Here is a 25,265-nt window from a genome sequence, read left to right as displayed (position 1 = left end):
AGGGTGGGGTGGGGAAGGGGGGAGCGGCTGAATCAAATACTTATTTCATCCTTCACTATCTGCCCCAGACCCCACCCCTCCTACCCTCCAACAAACTGCAAGGCCATTCAGAGAGTATAGACGCAGATGTGCAAACCTTAACTCCCTCATACTTGCACAACACACAATACACTCGCAGGTGAATGCACGTCAAGGCATTTCACGTGTTAACATGGGAATTAACATAGACCTTATGAAGTTCTTATTCAGCACTGATGACATAAGTTTCCATCAGCCTTTTATCATCTAATCTGTGTGTAATATATACTCACTGTCCACTTTATTAGGAACCTCTGTATACCTGCACATTCATGCTATTATCAAAGAAATGGGTACCAATCTTCAGCTGTCTGGTTTTGGTGAGCCAGTGCACACTGTAGCCTCAGATTCCAGTTCTTGGCTGACAGGAGTGCAACCCGATGTTGTAGCCCATCCGCCTCAAGGTTTGATATGTGCATTTTGAGATGCTTTTCTGCGCACACCGGTTGTATTTGAATTACTGTAGCCTTCCCGTCAGCTCCGAACCAGTCTGGTCATTCACCTCGCTCATCAACAAGGCATTTCCGCCTGCAGCAGTGCCGCTTGCTGTTTTTTTTTTTTTTTTGCACCATTCTGTATAAACACTAGATGCTGCTGTATGTGAAAATCCCAGGAGATCAGCAGTTTCTGAATTACTCAAACCAGCTCGTCTGACAAAAGCCATGCCAATGAGATCACATTTTTTCTCCATTCTGATGTAGTTTGTTTCTCAAGTAATGAGGGGTAGCAAAAATATATCACAATATTTAAAGACATTTTCATGATGCGGGATATACACTGTGCCAGCAGAACGGTAGTTCAACATTTAAAAACCCTCCTTGATACTTTTATTTCGTGTTTATAATAGTAGATTTAACACAGAAAAGAAGGGACAATGAAATATTCAGTACAGATAGTACAAAAGTATATATTACAGTGTAATCTGCTACTTGTTACTATGAGTACCAGTGCACACAATCACTTGATGTAATGATGAGACTCATGATCTCAGAAAAAAACAGTACTGATTTATTTTTATTTTTAATTAATTTTTAAATCACCCATCCCAGATTTTCAGCCTTGCTCTTTTCAGTCTAATTTATAAACTCTTAGATCATTTATTGTGTTCTCATCTGCAGTGCACTATATTAACATTAACATTAACACATGCATGGTTTGATATGTGGACCATTTAGTAATCTCTTTCTGAAGTGAAAGACTAAGAGCACTCACGTTCAATAGTTGAAGGTGAGATAAGAGGACATGTATACTATTCCATGGTGGAAAAGTGAAAAAAAAATCTGACTGTCCATGCAGATGCGCTGGAGTTGGTGACCTGACCATGACTTCTGGAGAGTTCACGAGGTTGAATGGTGTACCATAATGCATATTCTGCCTGGGGAAATGTCTGGCCTGTTCTAGCTGTTCTCATATTTGCTACATTTGATTAAAATGTGTTTTTCAAACTACTTACTGACATGGATTATTCATAGCCATAAATGGCATTTATTTCTTTCGAGAAGAAGTATGGATGGTTACAGATTAGATCAAATAGATTTTGCCATATCATGGCTTTTTTGCGAATCAGCAAATCAACTCAGTTTTAATTAAAAATGCATTTTCAGCGCAGTCATGAGAGTGTGCGCTCATCTGGAACATGGGCTAATTAATACCTATGCATTAAATGTGAGTCAGATCTGAATACTAAGTATATACTGATTTGTTTACGTGCTTTACCCAACCAGTTACTGTTGCTGTAGACTATGTTTCAGCACCCACCTCACCTCACATCAGCCAGGTGAAGGAGCTCTGAAGCCTGAAATAAAACCCTGCTCTGACTGATGGCCCCTGGGGATTGATTGAGTGCCACCACTCCAGTCCAGGGTGGCATATATACATTTTCTAAAGACATAAAGGGAGAATAATAGAATTCTAGAATTCTGCGTATTTGCATGCCGATGGACGAGAGCAGGGGTTGTCAACTGGCTGGCTGTTGCTCAGATGCATACCAGCAAAGTATTTTAGTACTGTGGCAGATCTGATAAAGCTATGAAAATAACTGTCTGTAGTTCTAAGAATTTCAAAACATGAACAATCACATGCAAGGTGAGGGAAGATTTCTAAGACTTTTATGCATTTCCCAGTTTATTTACCATCTCTAGTCTGATTATGGAATTGATGACATGGCTTGTTTAGAAAGGGTGTCATCGAAAACAACATATAAAGACAACTGGATAGAGGAGTGTGAAATTCTAATTTGAAATAGACGTGTCTCATTTGTTCAGAGTCCGAGGTGCTACTCAAAAGTCGTAACATGAAGCACCACTTACAAATAAAATAAAACTTCTTCTAATTGTGTTATTTCTATCCATTAACTAATTAATGGTTAAGCATTTAACAGTGACAGTTGTCATCATTCAGTCATGTTAGTTGCTTATCTGGACCTTTGCAAAAAAGGAATTTTATGTAACAAAATTTACAATTTTTTTTTTTCAATTTTTCCTGATCTTGTAGAAAAAACAAGCAGCCAGTCTTTCGACATGTTTCATCCAGGCTGAGCTCTCTGCTAGAGGAGGGGGATGTGATGGATTGCCGTGAGGAGTTCTGCTGATCTGTGTTTGCAGGGCTAGTTTTTCTCTCTCAGGGTTGTGAGAAATACCCCCGTACAGGACAATACATCTCACCAGCGGTCCTGGCCAGCTTGTAGTCATGTGATATCACTACCTGCAATCTCACCTGCCCTCTGTGCACACAAAGAACAATTTCCAGAGTTGGGGGGCATCAGATTTCTTCCATGCAAGTGAAAATATTATCTCTGTTTTTTTTTCCTTCTCTCTTTTCTCAGTCTGTCTCCCATCCCATCATCTCTCCTGGCTGGGCTCTTATCAGAAAGATGGCTCCTGCTCATTAAGGAGTTAATTTTCTCCCCCCTATCTCTGATTAGTATAGTGAACCTAAAGCACTGTGAATTCTTTAAATTTTCCTTCCCTGTTATCAAAAAGAGAAAACGGGAGAATAGGGGATATTTAATCGTTTAAGTAGTCTTTCTGGGGAACTGGTGCTTTTCTGGTTTTTTTTTTTTTCCTTCCCCTCACTTCCCTCCCCAGCAATGTAAAGAAATCCTGCTGAAGCTGCCCAGCTCAGTCATGTCGTTTTTAAAGCGTGGAAAAAAAACCCAACTTGATGAAATTCCACTATCAGCTCCGAACCAATATGCAAAATATCTCGCTGGAAATCAAATAGCTATTATGTTTTCATTTCCACGTTGGCGTATTTGCTTAATGAAGAGGAGACAGATCAGACCGGCAGAGAGAGTCTGCAGCAGCCGATAACCGCGAACGGCTTGCAGCTATCCGCAAAGAATGACGCTCCGAGTCAGAGAGAGAAAGTGAGAGAGGGAGGGTGAGAGATAGACAGTGAATGAGGGAAGGCGTAAAAGAGGAAGACTAAGAGATGGAGCAGAAGAGAAAGACTAAAACTAAAACGCATAGACTTGAGGCCGGAAAGGGTGAATAGATGAAGGAGTTGAAGGATGGATTTAAACGTGTCTTACGTCTTTGTGGGGTCCTGGACACAGGCTCTTATTTGACGTCCTGCTGTCCAATCCACAGTGAGAATCACGTGGGCCTTTTTGAAGTGATCTAATGCCTCGAGCATATGAATATCTTCACGTCATATATAATAACCATTATATCATTATCATAAAAAATATCATCCAACACTTGTCTGTGCGATTTAAACGAGAGAAGAAAGCAGTCTATGTTTTGATTGTGTTTACCTCCTTGTGATCTTAGTATCTATTTCTTGGATGTGTTTTTTGTACCTTTATGCTTTTGTTATAAATGATTTGTATGGGGAAAAAAACATAGATGCATGTTATTTTTAAAATAAAGTGACTTTGGTATGAATATTTGATTGGTATATTTTTTATGAATAATGATTTTTTTTTCTTTTCTAATTCCAATCTAATAATTTACAAGAAGTCATTTTTTCAGTGTTATCTAAAGTTGGTAAAGAAGCTTGAAATTAAGCCTAAAACTCACCCTAACCCTTTACTGTCTAGATGGTTTCTCAGCAGGACTGGTGGAAATTGACATACATGGTGTAGAATCACTGCTGCTTCACTGTAGAGTTTAATTCTAACCATTTCTAATGTGGAGTTGTACTAGTAAACTGTCTTGCCATATAGCATTGTTGCATAATTGTCCTGCAAAAACTATGTTGTCTGTTGTGTGTTGGCATCTCAGGCAGCTCAAATCAGATTTTTTTCCCCCATTTTGAATGGGAAAGATTTTATTTATTTTTTTTTTTTTTGCAGTATGAATGGCAGACACATGAAATCTGATTCAAGCCACATTCACAAGTAAAATTTCAGGATTTCAGGATATGTGACTCAGTTCTTCCTGGTCAGATGAGATTTAAATCTCATGATAGATTTTATGTATACAAAAAAAAAAAGAGAATCTCACATAACCGTAGTGTTAGCAGTGAAGGCAACACCAAAAACGGCACACACCACATGACTACATTCCCGTTATGTAAAGCATGATGTGCAATATCTGTCTATTACAGTAAATGTCTATTACAATAAATTTCAGTATCTGAACAATATTTGTATTTTTATGTTATGTACGTTCAAGGGTATAAAAATTATATTCTAACATTTAAGATCTTATGTCCTTCTGTCGCTTTACTTTGTAATGTTCACCTGCTTCTTACTACATAGATGCAACTTGCACTGTTACTATGACAACCAATGTGGATATGGTTAGTAAATGTACGAACTAATGCACAAACAGAGAAGTTGGGTTTAGTAACTTGTAATTTCCAATGCAGACACTCAGATTTCCTTTGTTGTCTGTACATAGCCTAAAATCTTAATTCTGCTGTAATTTTGCTCATTGCCATTCAGATGTGCAATAAAAGTAATTTGGCTTGTATTTGAACAGTGTTCTGGCTTCACTGGAGCAGGGCAAGGCAAGGCAGTCTATTCTGATATTACTATATCAGGTTGAGATCAAGGCTAAGGTTCACTGCAGATTTGATGAAACGTCATCGTCATAACGTCAGTCAGACTTGATCATAGTGATCTTTAGCCAAAGCCTCAGCATCAGCAGCACACTGTACCTATGTATATATGTGTGTGTGCTGTGGTTCGTCCACGCTGCCTTCAGCTACTGACAAGCTAAAGTGCACCAATCCTGAGGCTCACAGCTTATCTGCAGCTCCAGTGACTCTGCTGACACGTGGCATGGCCGGCCAGGTCTGTGTCCCACAACTCCAGCAGCTCATCAATCATTTCAGCATGTTTTCTCAATCTCGCCCTGCCATGATCAATAACTCCACTGCACCTGCTCATTTGTTGCCTGATCGCGCTTCTCATTCTGGTCTTTCAGAACAATGTTCAGTTAAGGATATTATGTTAGAGGCGCTGATTCTTGATTCAAATGTTTTGGTTCCTGGGTAATGTTGTATCTAGGGATATTGTGATTGCTTACATGCAGATGGTACGGTGATTAAAATAACTAACCGTTTTAATGTCACTGATTCGAATCAGTTGGGTCATGAACAACAATGACCCACTCTTCCTCTCACCACATCTTTCACAATGCTCTTTCTCCAATTACCTGATACAAGTGGAGTCATCAGCTTGTGGACTGTTTTGTAATATGGTGATTAGTGTGAGAGTGCGCGTGTGTGTGAGTTTAATCAGTCTCAGGTTTGATGTGTTGTCTCAGTATTTAATCGCTGCTGTTAAGCACACAGGTTTGATGTGGACGAGGCCAGTTAATAAAGCGATATCTTCTCTGCCTTCATCAGCTAAGCCACTTTGTTCTGTCTGTTCGAGTGGCAGTTAGGACTCAAAGTCCTCTGTGGGTATGTGTATGAGTATGCATGTGTGTAAGACTGCCTCTCATTACTGCCATTATCTATTTCTACATTCTCTCACATATTACATATTCAGCATCACATCACATTCAGCTTTACTGAAGGTCAAAATGCTGAGCAGTGCATAATCTTTTGCCCCAGATCCAGCTGAAAGTGTATATCATAAAATGATTTCATTCTCTCATAGAATGAGAACCAGAACATAGCATGTTCATGCTATGTAGAGTAGATATTGATCGGTATGTGCAATCATGCAGTCAAGTTTTTTTTGTTAACCACTAAATGCACATTAAATCAAACTAAAATTCACATTATTACCAATTTGGCCGTGTCTATGTCAATTTAGCAAAATAATACATGCACCACTCAAGTAATGTGCAGGCACACATTATAAGTGAATACTAAAATAAGTCAATTTGTAACTTTCATGAAGTTAAACTAGGCTCAGATATTGTAATGTAGTGTAATGAGTGTAAAGTAATGAAATTTAGGAGTTTAAAGTATGGTTTAGGAATGAGCTAATACAAATGATTGCATGAAATCAGGTTAATAACTCTTAATATGAATGTAGCATCATGCCTCAAACTAAGAAAATATCCATCCACCCGTCCATCCATCCGTTTTCTAAGTCTAAGAAAATATCAGTAGAATGAAAGGAAAAAAGTGGATTCAAAATGTCCACTATTAGGCAAATAGTGTACAATTGATGGACATTTTAAACAATGACAATCCTGCCAAGAAGTGGATAGCCTCAGAAAATCTAACGTAGAGATCAATAAACCTCCATAGCTGCCTGTGGATAAATGGTGCATACATTTACTTTAACATCTGCTATTAACTGAATGGCATCTAGGTTATACAAGGGTAACCAGGAAGAAGCTAGATGACCAAAATAGGCATCAAAATGACAAAAAATAATAATTTGCTCACAGTAAAAGACAAACAAACAAACAAAAAAACATTACAACCTACTACCAACAAAACTTCATTCCTGTTACTTATGGTGGATGTGGGAGTGTCATCATATGGAGCTGTTTGTTTTAGTGTACCCCTGGACAACTAGATCACTGACAGAATGAGATCATTGACATCATTGACAAAAACATTTAAATAATTCCGATAAGGAATGACTTTATAAAATGAAGAATGTTTGTGTCTGAGAATGGCCAAGTCACAGTCGTGAAATTACTAATAGTGGAATGCGCTAACAGGATCAGATGAGTGTTCATACAAGACTTCATGCAAGACTTCCAAGGCTTTCTTCAAATTCCTTCTGCAATTTTCTGTAAATGGAAATGGTGAAGGGAAATCCCGCTCCCATCGTAATGTGTAATTATTAGTTATAGCAGGCTATGGGAATTTATTGCTATAGATTTACAGAACACATGTGAACACATTTCTTATTTGTTTTAATATCATAGTTCAAATCATTTTTTATGAGGGAAGTCTTTATTCATTCTATGTTTTCATTACACACTTAGGGTCATGTCTATAATAACTAAAAATATCACCACTTTGAAGGCTTCACAGACTTTCGAGCACTGGATGACAAAATCAGTTTATCAGCAAAATCAATATCGTCCATGCACACGTTCATTTGAATCATTTATTACTTCCAGTAACTAGTGGTGCACATATGACCATTTGGTGATGCAAGAGTATTCGTGTAATTTTCCCATGAAATGATAACAGCGCATGAATACGCCTGGTGGAATTGCTTTGAGATGACTGAATATCACTTTTTGTCCCTTGGACCAATTCTCCTTGGTTTTAATTGACCACAAACAAATTACACTTGGTGGTGAATGCATGCAGTAATATCCTCTTCGCTGGCCTGCTGGGAGAGATATGGATTGGTCTGTTCATGAAAGGAAGAAAAGGAGGAGAGCAAAAACTTTCTGCACCATTTGATGTCTGAAAGCAGTGATGCAGCGATTTAACCAGAGCACTAATGAGAAAGAAAATCATAATTCAAACTTACATTTAAACACAAAATATAATTGGACTTTTTTTAAACAGAGAAGCTCTTTTGTACAATTATGATTAAAGGAAAATTAATTGTATGAAAATGTCTTCGCAGATATAGAAAATTAGATTGACCAAGGCTCGGGCTGCGTTCTAAAAATATTGCATATGGGATCGATCTTTTTCCTTTCCTCCTTTCTCCCTTCATTATTAAGGTCCAAATCTAACTATGTTAATTTTATCTGAAATTACAGTGAACCATGCAGGCGTGGAAGTCGGAATTAGCCTAAAGATGTTTCATTTACAAAGACAGAAACACTTTGTCAGAGAGCGATTGTTTGGAAGCATTATCTCCACCACGTTTTAATTGCTTTGGAAGTGAAATTAACAGAATTAGAAAAATTGCCTTTGCCTTTTTCTACAAGGCTCTTTATTCATGGGTATTGTTGCGTGCTTTGTATAGATTATAGGCCTCTTTGTTTGAGGAGTGTAAATATATACGCCTCCAGTCACGGCTTTAGCTCTGAACAATCCCGTGTTCGATTGACGTAATGAAAATTAATTTACAAACACTGTCAAAATTAGACATTTTTCCGAAACACTGGGTGTCTGCACAGCTCTTTATACAATAATAATAATAATAATAATAATAATGTGGAGGATTTTTATATTTATGGACTGATTTCTGCTCTCCAGTGTCCACAGTTTCTTAGATCTGAGCTGAGGGATGAATTAATATGCAGTCAGGGGAGTAATGTGATATGTATAATGGAATAAAACATTCTTCTCTAGTTAGGGAATGTGTTTTCTTCACAATTAGACTAAAGTAACAAAATTACAATTTAAATAAACATTTTTTTTATTAATCTATACAAAGGAAAATCAACTCATTTTGTATTTTTATTATTTATTTGATTTCAGTTGACAGTATCAATAATAAAAAAGTTAGGAAAAGGTATTATCATCATTGCCAGCTGTAATAATGACACTTGTGAATTAATCATTTCTAAGTGTCTGTTATAACATATACATCTATTTAGCTGGTGTTCATAAGCTGTGGGATTTCCATCCAATTAAACCTTTAAGGGAATTGGGGTTGGAACCTAATCAGGGCTTTCCTCCTATAATGAATCGCAATATAATCTTATATTTATAGCCTACCCTCGGTGCTCTATAATCATTAACACCAGCTATTTGTGTAACTTAAATCTCTTAGTGCACAGACTGACTTCCTGCTTTAACATGATATACATGTATTAATGATATAGTGGTAGAGTTGCACTTCTATTATAATTTCTATGGCCGTTATCTATATAAACAACTTGTAGACCTTAATTTTTATTAGATAATTACTATACTATAAGCCAAGTGTTTCTGATGCTATTTACACTCATTCTGTATCTCTCTGTCTGTAGGTTCTATTGGGGATCTTGATGGTGGAGAAGACAATCCACCTGATGATGTCAGTCTCTCAGGGGAAGAGGCTGGGGCCTCGGACCAGGATGACTCGGCGGAGTGCGATGAGTCCAGTCCCTCCTTTGCGCCTCTTTATAATGAAGGTAAAAAGACCATTATCGAATCAAATGATTTTGCCCTCATCGCCTCAATTATTCTAAAATGATCCTTTGCTTTGAAGCCTTAGCTTTCCGTGTCCACGTGGAGTGAGTTGTGTAATGAAAAAAGTAGCAGCTGACGGCAATCGGACCTGCCCTCTCGTCAGCCTCATTAAACCTGCCCATGTGGTATCTGTATGTCTGACTGGGATCGATTTAAGATCGTAACCACTGGAGTCTGTTTTAATGAGAGCATTCGCACCAGTGCATTAGGAACAGCTAGTGAGAATGTGACACTACGGATTAGTTTATTTGTAGAAAAGGTGTAGAAAGGGCAGTTTGTTGTCTGGTGTGATAGTATATCTATGATCTGGTTCTTTCTTTTTATGACCCTTGTTGTGCAAACTGTAGTAGAAGGAATTTATATTCAGCGACAGTAAAAGGTATGAAGATACAGTGTGCTATACAGTATATTTAAAAATTGAATGTTTTGATATTTGTAATATAGGAATTTGTGGGAATTTTTGCAATAATTTCTGTTTTATTTCCTTCACAATCCAATCAACATTTGGAATAAAGCGTATGAGAGCCAGATACTCTGTGTATCCTGCCTGCCCCTGTTCACTTCCCATTCTATTTTGTTTTTCTTAATTCAGACAATACATTCATAGATAAAATGCTGTTTCTCTTTTTAAACTGGAAAATTCCTGTTTTGTGCAATTTTGTGTTGCAGTGATAAGAGCTTGTTTGTTGGCTGTTTCTGATAAATGCATGGAAACTTTGTCAGGTGCTAATCAGCATTAGATTAGAGATTATTCTCATGTGTGAGCGTATGTGTCTGTACTTTATTTAAATTTTTTTTTTTTAGGAATATATGAGTAATGCAGTCACCCTGAGAGGACCTTATGTATTTACATGAGATGACTGTGGCAGAAGGACATTTATAATTTAAAACTGAACTTTTGTATATTTGTATCATGTGTGTGAGCATCTACATATTTCATCCTTGGTTTTGTGCTTTGTAGCTACAGAAAGAAAAAAGGCCACGTCACCATATTCTGCATCTCTCTCTATATCTCTCTCTATCTCTCACTTTTTGAGCTCCTCTGTTGCCCGGTGCTGCTATTATCAGGCTTCTGTAAATCAGCCGTGTTTGACGAACCTGCTCTTTCAACCTGCGATCAATACCAGGTCTTTATCAGGCCAGCACTGGCTAATAAAGGCCAGCTCTCTTATCCACCATCTGGGAGAGAAAGACACAGGCGATAACCACTTGATAACCGCCTCAGAAAAACATTCAACCAGTCACAGGATACATAGTGCAGCTCAGCCCCCCACTGGCCACCTGTACACCATCTATTAACAGCATATCTATGATAATGATAGCGTAGTACATAGGACAGAGAAACTCTGGAAAGGAATAGGGACTGGCTGAATTACTGGGGTGGCCCCATTGCTGCAAAGAGCAGAGATGATGATGATGGTTCTTTGTCCACATTAGCACAGAGGTGGTAAAGCCAAAGTGAACACGTTCAGGTCAATGCGAGGTTAAAGCATTCCTGGAATTCTTGGTCTTGCAAACAATTCATATATACATGTTTCTATAAAAAGCTGTTTACTCCAGTGTTTTTCAACCAAATTTGTAACCAACACATCTGTAGCACAGACAAGAGACTGAACCTGATCCTCTGTACTGAGAAAAGAAATGATTATTCCAAACTCACTTTGCTTTATTCTTATGTCCAGGAGCAGCTGTTGAGTTCTGTCAATAAACATTTCAAATATGTGACTACTGTATATCATACAAATTAAGACCCACAAGCATTACACTCTAAAAATAAAGGTTGTAGAATAAGATAAGAGAATGTCTTACCAAGGCTGTTTCTGTTGCAACATTGGAGCAATACGCATAACCACAGATTCATCCATCTGAAGAAGTAGTCCCAGCACTGAAAGGATATATTATACTGGTTTAGAGCTTAATTTACAAATATCTTTGATGAATCCATGAAAGTTTTTTCTACAGGAATAGGTTTTTCACATAGGCATTGATCGATGCCAACAACAGCTGCCCTTAGACTTAAATGATAAATTGAGTACTGAGTAAATAAGTTTTTTGCTTTTTCAGTACAGAGAAATGTTAATTCTTGTTCAGTGGGTAAAGATTAGGTTTGCTCTAAGACTCAAGCCAAGCATAGCTCAGCATATGAGGGCAGCAGAAGGCCACACACACACACACACACACACACACACACACACACACACACACACACACACACACACACACCATACACGCTTGAGCCATATGTGCTCCTTTGAGAAGAGCTTAACCCTGTCTTCTTGTACTAAATTGTTTCAACTGTAACTAAAGAAGAGCAGATTTATGAGAAATGAGTGAGGATTGAGACTGGGGAGCAGTACTGAAGCTAGCTGGGTGACTTTGCCCTCCAGGTGTGACAGAGGAAGTTGCTCTTATCAGATGTATGTATGTGGTTCGGTTTTGTGTGTGTGTGTGTGTGTGTGTGTGTGTGTGTGTGTGTTGGAAAGAGCAGAATGGGTTGAGGTGCAGGGCTGGTGCCAGCGAAGGCCCCCCTTTTCCCGATACCTGCCGTCTCCGCTCTGATGATATGGGAGATAATATTGATAATATTAAATGCAATAACTGTGGCTCCAGCTCCACTATCCCAGCTGAGCACTGCAGGATAAAATCAATGTGCCATTCAGTGTGATTTATAGCTGAAAATAATGGTACTGTTTAGGTTGGGAGGGGGCAAGTCATAAGCACGTGAGGCACAGAGCGTGTGTTTGTACATGTATATGTGTATATGAAAGTAGTCTAGGTAAGCATGGTTTCTGGGGGAGTGTGCATGTGTGTTTGAGAGAGATTTATTTGACAATGCAGATCTAATCTCTCTACTATTACATTAATAATAGCAGTCACGCATGTTGACGTTTATGGCTGGTATCGATCGGTGGCTATCGCTGCTTTATCGCTGTGGGAATGCGAGGGTAAACGCGGCCTTTGTGCATGTGGATAAGCTTATTTCAGGGTGGGGTGATTAGGTTGGGGGCTTGAGGAAGAAAAAGGGATAGTGAGAAGGAAAAGAGAATGACAGCCCTCTGTCAGTGCTCTGGAAGTATCGTTATTCTCACAGTTGTCACAGTGATACTTCAGTGTGTGTGGGATAGACACAAAGAGAGACCCTGAGAATCCTATCAGTAAGGTGATCATTTTGATCAGAGGAACTCACTAATCACCTCCATCAGTGACTGAGAGATGGGCACTGATGACAAGGATTTGCCTTAATGAAAGGGAGACACACATTACCTTTAAGGAAGGCTTTTCACTTGGCAAATCAAAAGAACCTGGGTGTGTGGGGAGGCATCGGGTTACTGTTGTATGAGGACTTTTATTTAAACTGTCTTTGATCATCAGACAGGAGCCGCCACACACGTAAAGCACCTCTGTGTAGTTGAACATACCCTTAGAATAAATTGGCCATTAGTAGAAAGTCATTTAGAAATGTTGTAAACTCTTTGTTTCCAACAGAGCCCAGAACACACGAGTCTCCAGACACACCAGACATTGATGAGGAAGATGAGAAAGGCTGGAAACCCAGTGATGAGGAAGAGCAGCAGATGGAAGAGGAGGAGGAGGAGGAGGAGGAAGTAGAGCCAAACTGGAATGGCCCAGGTCAGTGTCGCCACTCGTTTACTTAGAACTGTCTGTCTTTTATTGCCTGATGAATGATGACTGACTCACTGTCTACAGTCTCTTGTGTACAGCAGTCATTGTGTGCACTCTCCTGAATGCCCTGATGTCATAGGTGGGGAGTTGTAAAGTAATAACTCCTTTTCAGTATGTTTATTATTTGAACAGTGGTTGAACTGTCAAGTTCTGGCATACCTTATTATCGACTATGAGAAGCTGTAAGTAAAATAGCTCAAACCCATTACCTTTGAGCTTATAAAAACCTAGTCAGTTGAACTTATAAAAAAAAAGTAGTCAGTTCCAGTTGCCCCACAGGACATATATTGCCACCCCCACCCCGCCCCAACACAAACAGGCTTGCCAATTCTCTGTCAATAATTCTGGCCAAGTCATCCTATTTGCCCAGGGCTTTTATTGCCTGTTATTAACTGGCTAATAAAATAGAATAAATCAGAACCACATGAAAATAGGAGTCTTTCTCTCTTTTTTTTTTTTTTGGTGTTTTCCATTTCACCCCTCACACACAGCCCCCCACTGCAATTCCCACAGTTTGAATACCTCTGCCCTAGGCTAATACATGTTCATGGATTAAAGATCTCCATCACCACGATGGACTTCTGCCATATCAGTCGTATAGTGGCTCTATTTGAGATTTTCACATAATGCATGGAACATTTCACTGCTGCATTTTAAAACCCTTATTTCTTTAGTCGGGTTTTCAGTGCACTTTGGAAAAGCCCGCTCACAGTGTCAGATAATGTTTATATGTTTTCAATGTTTGCAAGATGCTCTAAAAATGAATTTCCACATGGCAGTAGAGCAGTGTCTGTATAAATGTTTCTTCCCAGTCTTCAGGAGTCTTCTTGTCTCTTCAAGAAAGCTTAAACATGCCCAAAAAAAACCATAGTCAGGAAGAATATGTTAATAAATACAGAGTTGTGGTATATGGCTTTAGTGATGTGTTGAACGTGGAGCAAAGTTTTCTGACTTGCTGTATATACTCAGTTGGAAGTATGGCGCTAACATGGTGCTGTGTCGTGCTGGTATGAGGGTTTTTTAACAGTCCAACCAAAAATCTTCCCATCAGCGGTAGTGCTGACATTAATCAAGGGTGTGTATTGGTTAAGACAAACTGTGGAAGGAAAAAGATATATACAGGGTGTCCCAAAAGTCTCCATACATAGGAGAAATTAACACTTTTTAAGCAAAATGGAACTTTATTTACAAAACATCCGCATCTGAAGTTCCATCGCAACCTTGCGACAGATTCCTGATCCAACCCTGAGAATGATTACAATACGTTCTTCTTTTGTCGAAGGCATTCTTAAAGGCTATCTGAAAAAAAATATATAATGTATACTAAGTATGAAAAATTTTGGAAGACATTCTGCTAAAAAAAGTGTTAATTTCAGCTATGTATGGAGGCTTTTGGGACACCCTGTAGTGTAAATCTCTAACTGTACTCCTACAAGGTAGACTAATAAGCATGTGTGTTTAATGAGGTGGCTAGTGTGTACATCAACGCCGTGCAGCGCTGTGTGTGTGTGTGTGTGTGTGTGTTTGTTTGTTCCTAGGGGACCTCCTCCTTTCCTAGTTTCAGATTTTTTTAACGCATGCCTGTAAACGGAATCTTGAAGTAATACAAACTTTAATCAGTACTTGTTCACTAAGCTCTATTGTGTTTTAGATGAACAGAATGATGACTATTCAGTCTTAACAGCCCACTGTGTAACAAAATACAGTATACTGAATAGTACTACTGTTATAAGGTATGGAATCAGACTCATTTTGTTCAGTAGAACAGAATAATATAATCTGGATATCCAAATGTATTTCAGTTGTTATATTTTAAGCATTTTATGAAAACTGTATATTTTTACATAATACACAATTTACTATAGATATCTGTGTATAGTGATTTTTAATATGAGGCATACTAAATATAATTTTTTTTCCTAACCCCATTTATATATAGCTTTCTCTGAAGCTTCCTATGAAGTTGCATGTGTTAAGCACTGAAAGACTTTGGAATCATCGTTTTCTGTGTCCTTGATCAGACTAACACTGTGGTAATAACTGGAAGTATTTAATTTCATTAGCAAGTGATGAATTAGGTCCCCTAATATTTAAGGTTATTTTTACTGCAGAATGGAAAATTGTATTTTTTAATTCTTTGTGATGAGGATGTTTTTATTATCACGGAGTTGCAGCCTGACTGTTACAGTAATTGGAACATTATTAATTGCTGTGTGGTTGCTACTTGATGGCCATGCTGATGATTGGAGTGTGATAGGTTTTTTTCTTCTTCTTCTTCACAAACTAACTGCCGAGAGAGAGAGAGAGAGAGAGTGGGAGAGGGAGAGAAGGGGAGAAGGAGAGAGATAGCCCTTCTATCAGTACTAGAGCAGACACTGCCTTTATCAGGAGCACGATTGGCAAAAGGGAAACTTTGACCGGTCTGAATTTTTCTCTTATCGTCACAACCCCCCCCCACAACACCAGTCTCTCCATCACTACAAACACCCCCCTCCCCATGCAAGCATGCACTCCTTCCTTCTTGTCTTTTTTCTGCTTCCTTGAATGTCAGGATCGGAGTGGCAGCAGGAGTCACGCTCACTCATATGTTGGTTTGTTCTCTATCAGTCTTTTTCTTACAAACCACAGAAAGTGGAACAGATAGAAATGTGGAATTTTATCAAATTATGTTAGCACACATAGATGTGGTCTGGTTTTGAGGGATGTGTAAGAAACGCCCCAGCCCTGTGCCATGGCGTCACTTCCTGTTGGATTGCTGCTTTAAATTGACCTCAGAGGTCAAGGAGCTGAGTGGAGCTCTAGTGCTCTCCACTGTACTCCTGCTTTATCCTATCATTTCCTGCCAAACTCTTTTCAATACAATTACGCTAATTCACAAGTTATTTGTTTCAATTTCAAATTTATAATGACTTCTCTGGTTCATCAGTTTGAATATTCATTCATTCAGTCAGTCAGTCAGTCAACTTTAGTAACAAGCTTTGTCCTGGTGAAAGTAGTGTTGGATCTGGAGCCTATCCCAGGAAGACTGGGTGTGAAGCAGGAATACACCCTGGATGGGACACCTGTCCATCACAGGGCACCATGAACATACACTTTAAAATACTTAACTCCTACCTAGGGGGGCAATTTTGTGTAGTCAAGCCGCATGTTTTTCTTGAAGGTGGAAGGAAACCAGAGAACCCAGAGAAAAAAACACACAGGCACAAGAAAATACCTAATGTGTGTGTTTTTTTTTTCTTCTGCAGGTCAATAGTTCTAAAAACATTTGTAAAAGAAAAAAAAAACTAATTAGTAATCTGGGGCTCTATTAACCCTGTGACTTCAGATTTATCTGGGTGAATTTTGACCTGTGAATTCATGAGCCTTATGAGCCAACAGAAAACCAGACGACAGGACTGTAGTCTCTTTGGTTGGTTAAAAAAAAAATGAAAGAGCTGCTGATTATTAAGCAGCGTTCACACTGGACTTTTGCCTCCTTATTTTCTTATGGCTGCTTGGCACATATGTGGGGAAAACCGTGCTGCTGATGGTTGCAACTTGATGGTATCATGGAATCAGTTAGTCTACATGCTACAAAAATAAGTTTGGGTGGATGTGAGTAAGAGAAATTTAAACGGGTTAACAGTATGTAAAAAGTTGGATTGTGCTTTTTTGTGTGTTTTTAGTTTAAAAAAAAAAGTATTTTGCATTTCAGTAGCAACAAATAGGTCATTCAGTAATAAAAGTTCAGGGTAAGATATATTGTGTGTCTCCATTTTCTTTCAGTGTATATGGTATCATAATTGTTCCTGTTTGCACATAAAAGGTTTTTTTTTTTTTTTGATATTCTCTTTTATATTGCACTATAAATGTTGTACTTAGCTATTTCAGATTTGGCCCGAGTAAGACAGCTTCTGTTGCAAGAAATTGTAAAGCAAAACCTCTTTATTACAGTAGTCATTCCAAACATGGGTGTAATGACGTGTGAAAGTTGGATTGGCAATAAACAGTTGTCATAGAAACAAATCATGTAATTTCAGTTAGCTTTTACAAGGATTCAATCATTAAAGTCCCCATGAAATGGCTTCAGAGCCATGATTTGATTCTGTATCAAACAGGAAGTCAAAGTGACTGTGTGTTGATGTACTTGACTGATTTACACAACAGCCAATAGCATTACTCCACGCCCCTGCCGTGAAAATGAATTCCAGCCACATACGGAGTACAGAGTTTAGCGAAAGACTTTTTTTTCAACTGTGGAGGATTTCTCACTGCCACCTTCACTTATACCTTTCAACTTTAACACAAAGGATAACCTAGACAATGAGGTGCCATGTGTTTCTGGTTATGCTGTACACGTTTGAGTCGAGGTCGACTGTCAGCAGGGCTGATGGTGACGGACAGCTGCAGGGTCATCACTGGGAGACATCTGATGTGTCTGAATGGTAGATAAAATAATATCACTTACTGATGGAGAAGTAATAACAGTTTATAAGGAAGTTCTCTGTCAGACTGGCATTGAAAAGCCCCAAAATGAAACACTCCTGGTGGTGGATTTTTTGGAAAAGGGAACAGTGTGTGGAAATAAACACAGTCAAAAATGCACTGATGAACCACGTTTGCTGCTAACATGCTGCTACCGTAGAGCAAATCCTGCCTCTAGGAGGTGGGACATATACATTCTAAAGAGCATTTAATTGGATGAATACAAGACTAGTACAGGCTGAATCATCAAAACATAAATAAATAAATAAATCATTTTCCTGGTAGTGATGAACTATAAAATTAAAGCAAGACTATCTCCAAAACTACTATTTTTAATTTAGTATTTTTACTTTTTTAGTATTTTTAATATTATTATTATTATTTTTTTATTTCAGGGTCACTTTAAATTTGTGTTGCATGCGTCTATTGTTGCAGTGTAAATAAAAGTAATGCCATTATATTAGTTGATGCTAGTACATAAGCTAATGTTCTAAACAGTAACAAGTAAAGAGTGCCTTCTGTCTTCTGCTAACATATTAAGAAAACCAAAATTTATAATAGAAGTTAAGCCACCATTAGTGTTATCCTAAAGCTAGGACAATGTCTAGAGGCTTATGGTGAGTTAGGGTGCTTCTGTAATCCTCTTTTCCTATCTGGAGTCAAGATAAGGAAAAAAAAAATCATAGAAATTGTTATTCTGTAATAGTTATTGTCCGTGAATGAGATCCTAACTGCAGGTGTCATAGTTACTAAACAGATAAGATAGGATCTTACAGTTAGGACGTTCCTGTAATACAGCCCCAGAGGTATAACTGATCAACCTCTACTGTTTGCTTAACAGTTTTTCTACACTTATTTCTGTTTCTTTCCTGTTAATACAATAATAATGCCTTTAAAGGATATTGTACGTATCATGTGATATGTTACTGTATTACAATATTAGCAAGGAGCAAACACAGTGGTTATCATCAATTATCCAGTTCTGAAAAGGTGAAATTTTAATCAGTAGTGCTGCTGATGGTTTATGAGTTTGGTTAACTGCTGCTGTATCTTTGTAGTAATGCCATATATAGGGTGGAGTCATATGAAATGGAATGATAGGTGGTGGCTAGGCTCAAGTGGCAGAATGAGTTGATAGGGCGGAGCGGCGTTTTTAATCTATAACGTGTCCTGCTGCATGATATGCAAAATAAATTATGAAGAAAATATTATCTTCAGAATGACCTTGCTGGCTGGAGGGTTTGATATTTTCCTCTGTGCTTAAAATTCTTGATATGCAAATGACCATCAGAGTAATCCCTTCTAGCTGCCTGCCTGTCACTCTGGTCTCCTGCGCTCTCTCTCTCTCTCTCTCTCTCTCTCTCTGTCTCTGTCAGTCTTTTTGTCTGTCTGTCAATATGTCTGTCTCTCTTTCTCTGACAGTCTCTCCCCCTGTCTGTCTTTCACTATCTGTCTCTCTGTCTGTCTCTCTTTGTTTGTTTGTCTCTCTCTGGCTGCCTCTCTCTCTGTCTCACTGTCAGTCTCTCTCTCTCTCTCTCTCTCTCTGTCTGTCTGTCTGTCTCACAACATTAAGCCACACACACACACACACACACACACTTTCTTATCCAGCCCGCTATTTAAATTACAGCATAAACCATGTTAATGGTAGCTATAATAATGATTATTCCTATTTACCGAGTGCTGGTTTTGATCATATTTAATTCTATTGGATCGAGGGAAGCTGTATATGCGTATTATCAATGGCATTTTAACGCTGATAAATTATTTGGCCGAGTTGGCATTAATGAGTGGTCTGGAAGCGGCCTGATAGGTGCCGAGGTGCAGTCCAGGTTTTCCACTGTCAGCAGACACGCCGGCAAATCTGCATAGGCTTCCTGAAGAGTCCTGAGCTCTGGCAAATTGAAAACATATCAGGACAGTGCAGAGCGACGGGGAGGGGAGGGGAGGGGAGAGGGGGAGCAAAAAGAGAAGGAAAAAAGAGCGATCTGAGAAATGGAAATTATTAAACCAAATTTTTATGTCAGTTGTTGCTATATGTAAGGTCTGTGGTATTGTCTGTTTTTCCTCACATTTTTTGCAGTAAACATATAAATATCATGTAGATGAGCTGGCAAATCATTTGCCACTTAAAAAAAATGAGAGGTCTTGTATGGAAACAGTAAAGTGATTAGTGATTTATTTGTGATTAATTTGAGCAAGTAAAAGCAGCTGAAAATATCTGTTTTGGAAATTTGCTAATCATTTTTGCTTTTAATTTAGACCATGAGTAGTAATGACATGCCGGCAAGTGTTTAATGAACATATTCGGATCATTCTCAGAGAGACAATAGGGAGAGTAGTGTGTAGCCTTTATCTCGCTCAGTCTAAAACACTCGACTGAGAAAGCAGAATGCGCTGGAGTGTCATTTAGTCTTCCTCCTGTCTCTATTGTTTCTCAGTAGAAACGCTGCGCTTCAGATCTCTACACTGCACTGTGTGGATACAATGTCCAATCCTGCTCCACATTTCAAAGCCAAATCACACACCTCTTACATCAGCTTATTTCAGTCTGCCATCATTTTCAGCACAAGGACATGAGTGGCAAAGATCTTTTACATGTGTTTGCAGCTGTTTGACTTTCTGTGGAGCTGCAGGTTTTGCACTGCTTTTGTTCATGGAAGGAGCAGAACAATAAGTCTTTTAACTGTGTCTTTTTGTGAATAAGACATAATTATCCGTAGCTTTTTTTTTTTACATCTAAAATGTGATTAACAGTATCAGTTTTCCCATCAGAGCAGAGGCCACTAGAATTCTTTAGTTTTCTTTGGTTCTGCTGAAAGAGAGGGTGAGAATGATGCTAACACAGTCTTTTGTGAGACGCCGTGTGGCATGTCAGAGATCGTTTGAGGTGGGTGGGGAAAAAGAGTAAAAACAAAAAAAAAACAAGTGCATATGAGTTCACAGTACTTTTTTTCTGTATGTCGCTGTTTCTTAATGGTTGTGTGGGTGAGAATATGTCTTGGTAGTAGAAACATGTCTCTAAAATGACAGAACCAGTGTTCCATGGAGGCCTGTGGGAAGTTTTATGGTTTTCAGTTAGTTGTCAGGTTTATCATCTCCTTCTCTTCAATCTGTCTTTATTTCTTCCTGAGAGGTGGCTGTGGTTGCGCGGTGGTATAAGGGGCTCAGACGGAGCTGTTATCTGGGCTTGAACAGAGGCGGCTCAACGTCAGACCGTTAACCCCCGTCCCTTTTTCCCCTGCTCCTCCTGCAAACACACACACACACACACCACACAACACACCATACCACACATGCCGTCCCTAACCCAAAAGCTGGCAGCACTGCTGTCTCACCTCACAGCCCAGGTCAATCTGTAATCTCTCTCTCTCTTTCTCTCTCTCTCTCTCTCTCTTTCTCTTTTCTGTTCTCCTCTTTTCCCTCTCCTTCAGCTTATAAATGAAGGACTGTTGTCTTGGACACACTATTTAGACTAGCGATTATACTATAATGTACTGTTACGTTGTTAAAAACGGTTTATTTATGTGAGCTTGAATAGAAATGTCTGTGTGAGAGCTTTGTGTGACTAAAATGAAACTTTCCATGCAACTGAACAATACTTCTAAGAAACTTCAGTGTGTTACTTTTTGTTTTGTAATTGCAATTTTAAACTAAATGCACTTTTAAACTTAATTGCCCAGTCCAGAAATTCTCATAAGAAGAAGAATATTATAAAAGACATGAATCCACCACAGCGCACACTTTTGTTAGCAAGAGTTTGTTTTTAAGTTGGTATCTGTACTACATGCATGTCTAGCTTTCAATTATAGTTGAATAGTAAATTAGTTATGGATACTAACTGTAAGCCAGAATATGAGTTATGATTTAATGATTTGTATTTTTACTTTCATTGATTTAATGATTTTAATGATTATTTCTAGATCATTTAGTATGATTTGTTAATCATTACATATGGGTGACAGATCATTCTTTATTCCTATGTAGCTTCAGACTGTGGTTATACAGTTTTAAAGTTCCCAAAGGAACCCTTAAAGTTCCTATGAAATAGTTTCTTAGCTTTGATTTGATTCGGTATGTTGATGTATTTACTGATGGCGAAGACTTGACCGTATAAATACAGAATCACATTCTCACTCAGTCTGAGGAAGTGACACATACCAGCACTGAAGAGACCCAATTTGGTAAAACACAACCTCACGCAAACCACAACCTCATGCAAATTCCACTCTTTGCAAAACGAATGCACTCCAGCCATTTATTGTTCCTCAGACAAATGATGTTTAGAAAAGCGAATAGTGCATGGGATGACGCACAGCCAAAAAAATGTACAACAAAGCATGTTTACTGCTAACAAGCTACTACTGTAGAGCAAGAACTGCCTTTGTGGGTGGGATGAATCTAGAGCGCCTTTAATTGGAACATTGAGACTAGTTATGAGTTTTCATATATTCCATCCATTCTCTGTACCGCTTATCCTACAGAAGGTCGCGGGTGAGCCTGGAGCCTATGTGCCATGTGATGGACCCTGGACGGGGTGCCGCTCCATCACATGGCATAATTGCACACACACTCACGCAACCATTCATACACCACGGACAATTTGGAACCACCACTCAGCCTACAGTGCATGTCTTTGGACTGGGGGAGGAAACCGGAGTACCCGGGGGAACCCTCTGAAGCACAAGGAGAACATGCAAACTCCATGCACACAGTGCGGGAGGCAGGATTCAAACTCTCAACTCTGGAGGTGCGAGGGAACAGTGCTAAACTCTAAGCCACCATGGCCCCCTTTATTTTTCAAACTTTATATATATCTATATATATATATATATATATATATATATATATATATATATATATATATATATATATACACACACACACACACACACACACACACACACACACATACATATATATATATATATATATATACATACATACATACATACATACATACATATATATATATATATATATATATATATATATATATATATATATATATATATATATATATATATATATATATATATATTTTTTTTTTTTTTTTTTTTTCATATATAGTTTTCAACTATATTTGATTGCTTTCCTGGAAGTGATGAACTATAAAATTACTATACTATATCTATATACTATATTGCTATAATATATCTCCAAACTACTTTTTAACATATATATTTTTTCAGATATACTATCATATTGGTGTCCGTAACAGGGACAGGTACAAAAAGCTCTGAAACACCTATTTTGATTTTTTTTGGTTATCTCTCAGAGTAGAATCCTTTTAGGAAGCTTAAAACTCTTATTTATCCAATGAAACCTTAATGGACCTGAGAGTTTGTTTGTTTGTTTGTTTGTTTTGGAGTGTTGCTTGCTATAAACAGTGGCAATTTTACAATACATCTGTACGTAGTGGAAATGTGTTTGTTATTTTTGATTCAAGCATAACCCTCATGGTATGGGTACTATTATGGCTGATTTTTAATTTTTTCCACAATTTTGCGGTGATGAATTGTTTGAGTAAATCATTATTTACTTTTTTTGGCGTCTGTTCCACACACACCTGCATTATAGTGTAAATGCGGTTGGTTGTGGGATGAAAGTTGTTGAAAGTAAAGTGTAACGACAATTTAATATATGTCACAGGAAACGCCTTGAGAGTTTGCTGTGAGTTGATTTGTGTGTTTGAAAAGCTTGCCTTGTGTGTATGTCTTATCCATGTACAGTATATACATCGTTCACACAATGATTGAAAAGTTAGGAAACATGCCCTTATCCCCTTACTCTTATCCCCAGCTCCTGCTCTGGTGTCGTGCTGATGATTGAGAGGTGTGGTGTGTAATCTAGAGCGGCGTTTATCACACCGCCTACACCATGTGACCTGGATACTGCCACTTCGATCGCCATCCTATCAGATGCCTAAGCCTTTCTGCCACTTCCTGTCCTTTCCTGCTCCATGTTTCAGTTTGGCTTTGCTCCTTCCAGCCTTCTATCTCTCCTCCACCAACTTCCCATTCTGCTCTGTGTGTGCGTGTGTGTGTGTGTGTGTGTGTGTGTGTGTATGTGTATACACACTCAACAGACACAGCAATCAGTCTTAATGTATCTGGCAAGCAGGAGAACATGGTCATGAGGAGTTGGGATATATGTGTGGTGTATGTGCATATACAGAAGAATTTTTTTTTTCATGATGGAAGTGTGTTGGGGTAGGCAGTCAAGGGGTCTTAAGCATAATGCTCTTGGGCAGAATACTTTTGGGGGAAAAAGGATTGATGGCTAAATACTTTATACACTCTTCTAAATATGCAGTATTAATAATGTATTCTGTTACACTACATAAGGAAGTTATCTGTAATGCATTTAGAACATTCTGACACATGAAAAACAACTGTGCTATATCATCATTTTATCATTTTACTGTAGACACCTGGTGTAACTGGTTGGAAGTTTTCATTATGTTACACTTACAGGTGATGAATATGGTAATTACATTTTACTCTTTGCAAAAGTTTGAAAAATTAAAAATCCACAGAGGGCACAGTATACTGTATGCTAATATGACACTGCATATGCTTCTCTAAGATGGCATTTTTGAGCACTGATGGCAGTGGGGCTGGATACCGAAACCAATCTAGCACAAAGAGACATTAAAACATCTGGTTTTGAAGCAAAACAAACTCTTAAAACCAAATTTTCAAGTTGTTCAGTAAGATCTGTTCAGTTTTCAAGCTGTTTAGTTTGAAAGCTCTCTGCTTCTGTCATTAATTGCAAATACACCCCACCCCCACCCCTTTTTCTTCTGCTAAAATGTACGCTGTATGAATAAAGTATGTTTTGTCAGAAAATTGGAGGCACATGATTGTCTAGAATGTCTTTGTATGCTGTTTCATTATAATTTCCCTTCACTGGAACTAAGAGGCCCAAACCTGTTTGAGCATGACAATACCCCTGAGCTCAAAGTGAGGCCCATGGTTTGCCAAGGTTGGAGTGAAAGAACTTAAGTGGTCTGCACAGAGCCCTGACCTCAACCCCATTTTGGGATGAGCTGGAACGCAGACTGCACCCCCAGGCCTCCTCACCCAACATCAGTGCCTGACCTCACTAATGCTCTGGTGCCTGAATGAGCAGATCCCCACAGCGACACTCCAGAATCTAGTGGAAAGCCTTCCCAGAAGAGTGGGAGAGAAGAGTATTATGTATATATCAAACTCCATGTTAATGCCATGCCTTTGGAATAGGATGTTCAACAAGCACATATTTAGGTGTCATGGTCAGGTGTCCACATACTTTTGGCCATATAATGTAATTATTTACCTGCATTAATGGCCCTTTTTTCTGGTTAATAACCTCTACTCCACTAGCAAAAAGCCAACTTAACTCGCAACATTAGAATACTGATCTTGCTTCCTTGACAAATTTTCTTTTCTAGTGCACAACGCAAATGAAAGTATGGGTGTGGTGATTTTAATATAGTTAAACACACGTTGGTGGTGTTTCTTTTAAAGATTTCATTTTTTAATTTGAGAGAATTTAAAAAGCAACCGTATTCTGAACAGCACCTTTTGAAACGTATTGTGCACTGA

At 38.4% G+C, this 25,265-nt stretch overlaps 1 protein-coding gene across 2 annotated transcripts in view; it reads left to right on the top strand.

Moving 5' to 3' along the window:
• The window catches only part of zfpm1 (zinc finger protein, FOG family member 1), a 74,711-nt gene that overhangs the window by 23,128 nt on the left and 26,318 nt on the right, over positions 1-25,265 (top strand). For both annotated transcript variants that reach the window (XM_053234761.1, XM_026927151.3), the window contains exons 2-3: positions 9,327-9,470; positions 13,015-13,158. In XM_053234761.1, the coding sequence (XP_053090736.1) occupies positions 9,327-9,470; positions 13,015-13,158 (288 nt within the window). The remainder of the gene's footprint in view (positions 1-9,326; positions 9,471-13,014; positions 13,159-25,265) is intronic.

This window comes from Pangasianodon hypophthalmus, chromosome 6 (genome assembly GCF_027358585.1).
Source record: "Pangasianodon hypophthalmus isolate fPanHyp1 chromosome 6, fPanHyp1.pri, whole genome shotgun sequence".
NCBI lineage: Eukaryota > Metazoa > Chordata > Actinopteri > Siluriformes > Pangasiidae > Pangasianodon > Pangasianodon hypophthalmus.
Note: the sequence above shows the minus strand (reverse complement) of the source record. Positions and strands in the feature narration are given on the sequence as shown.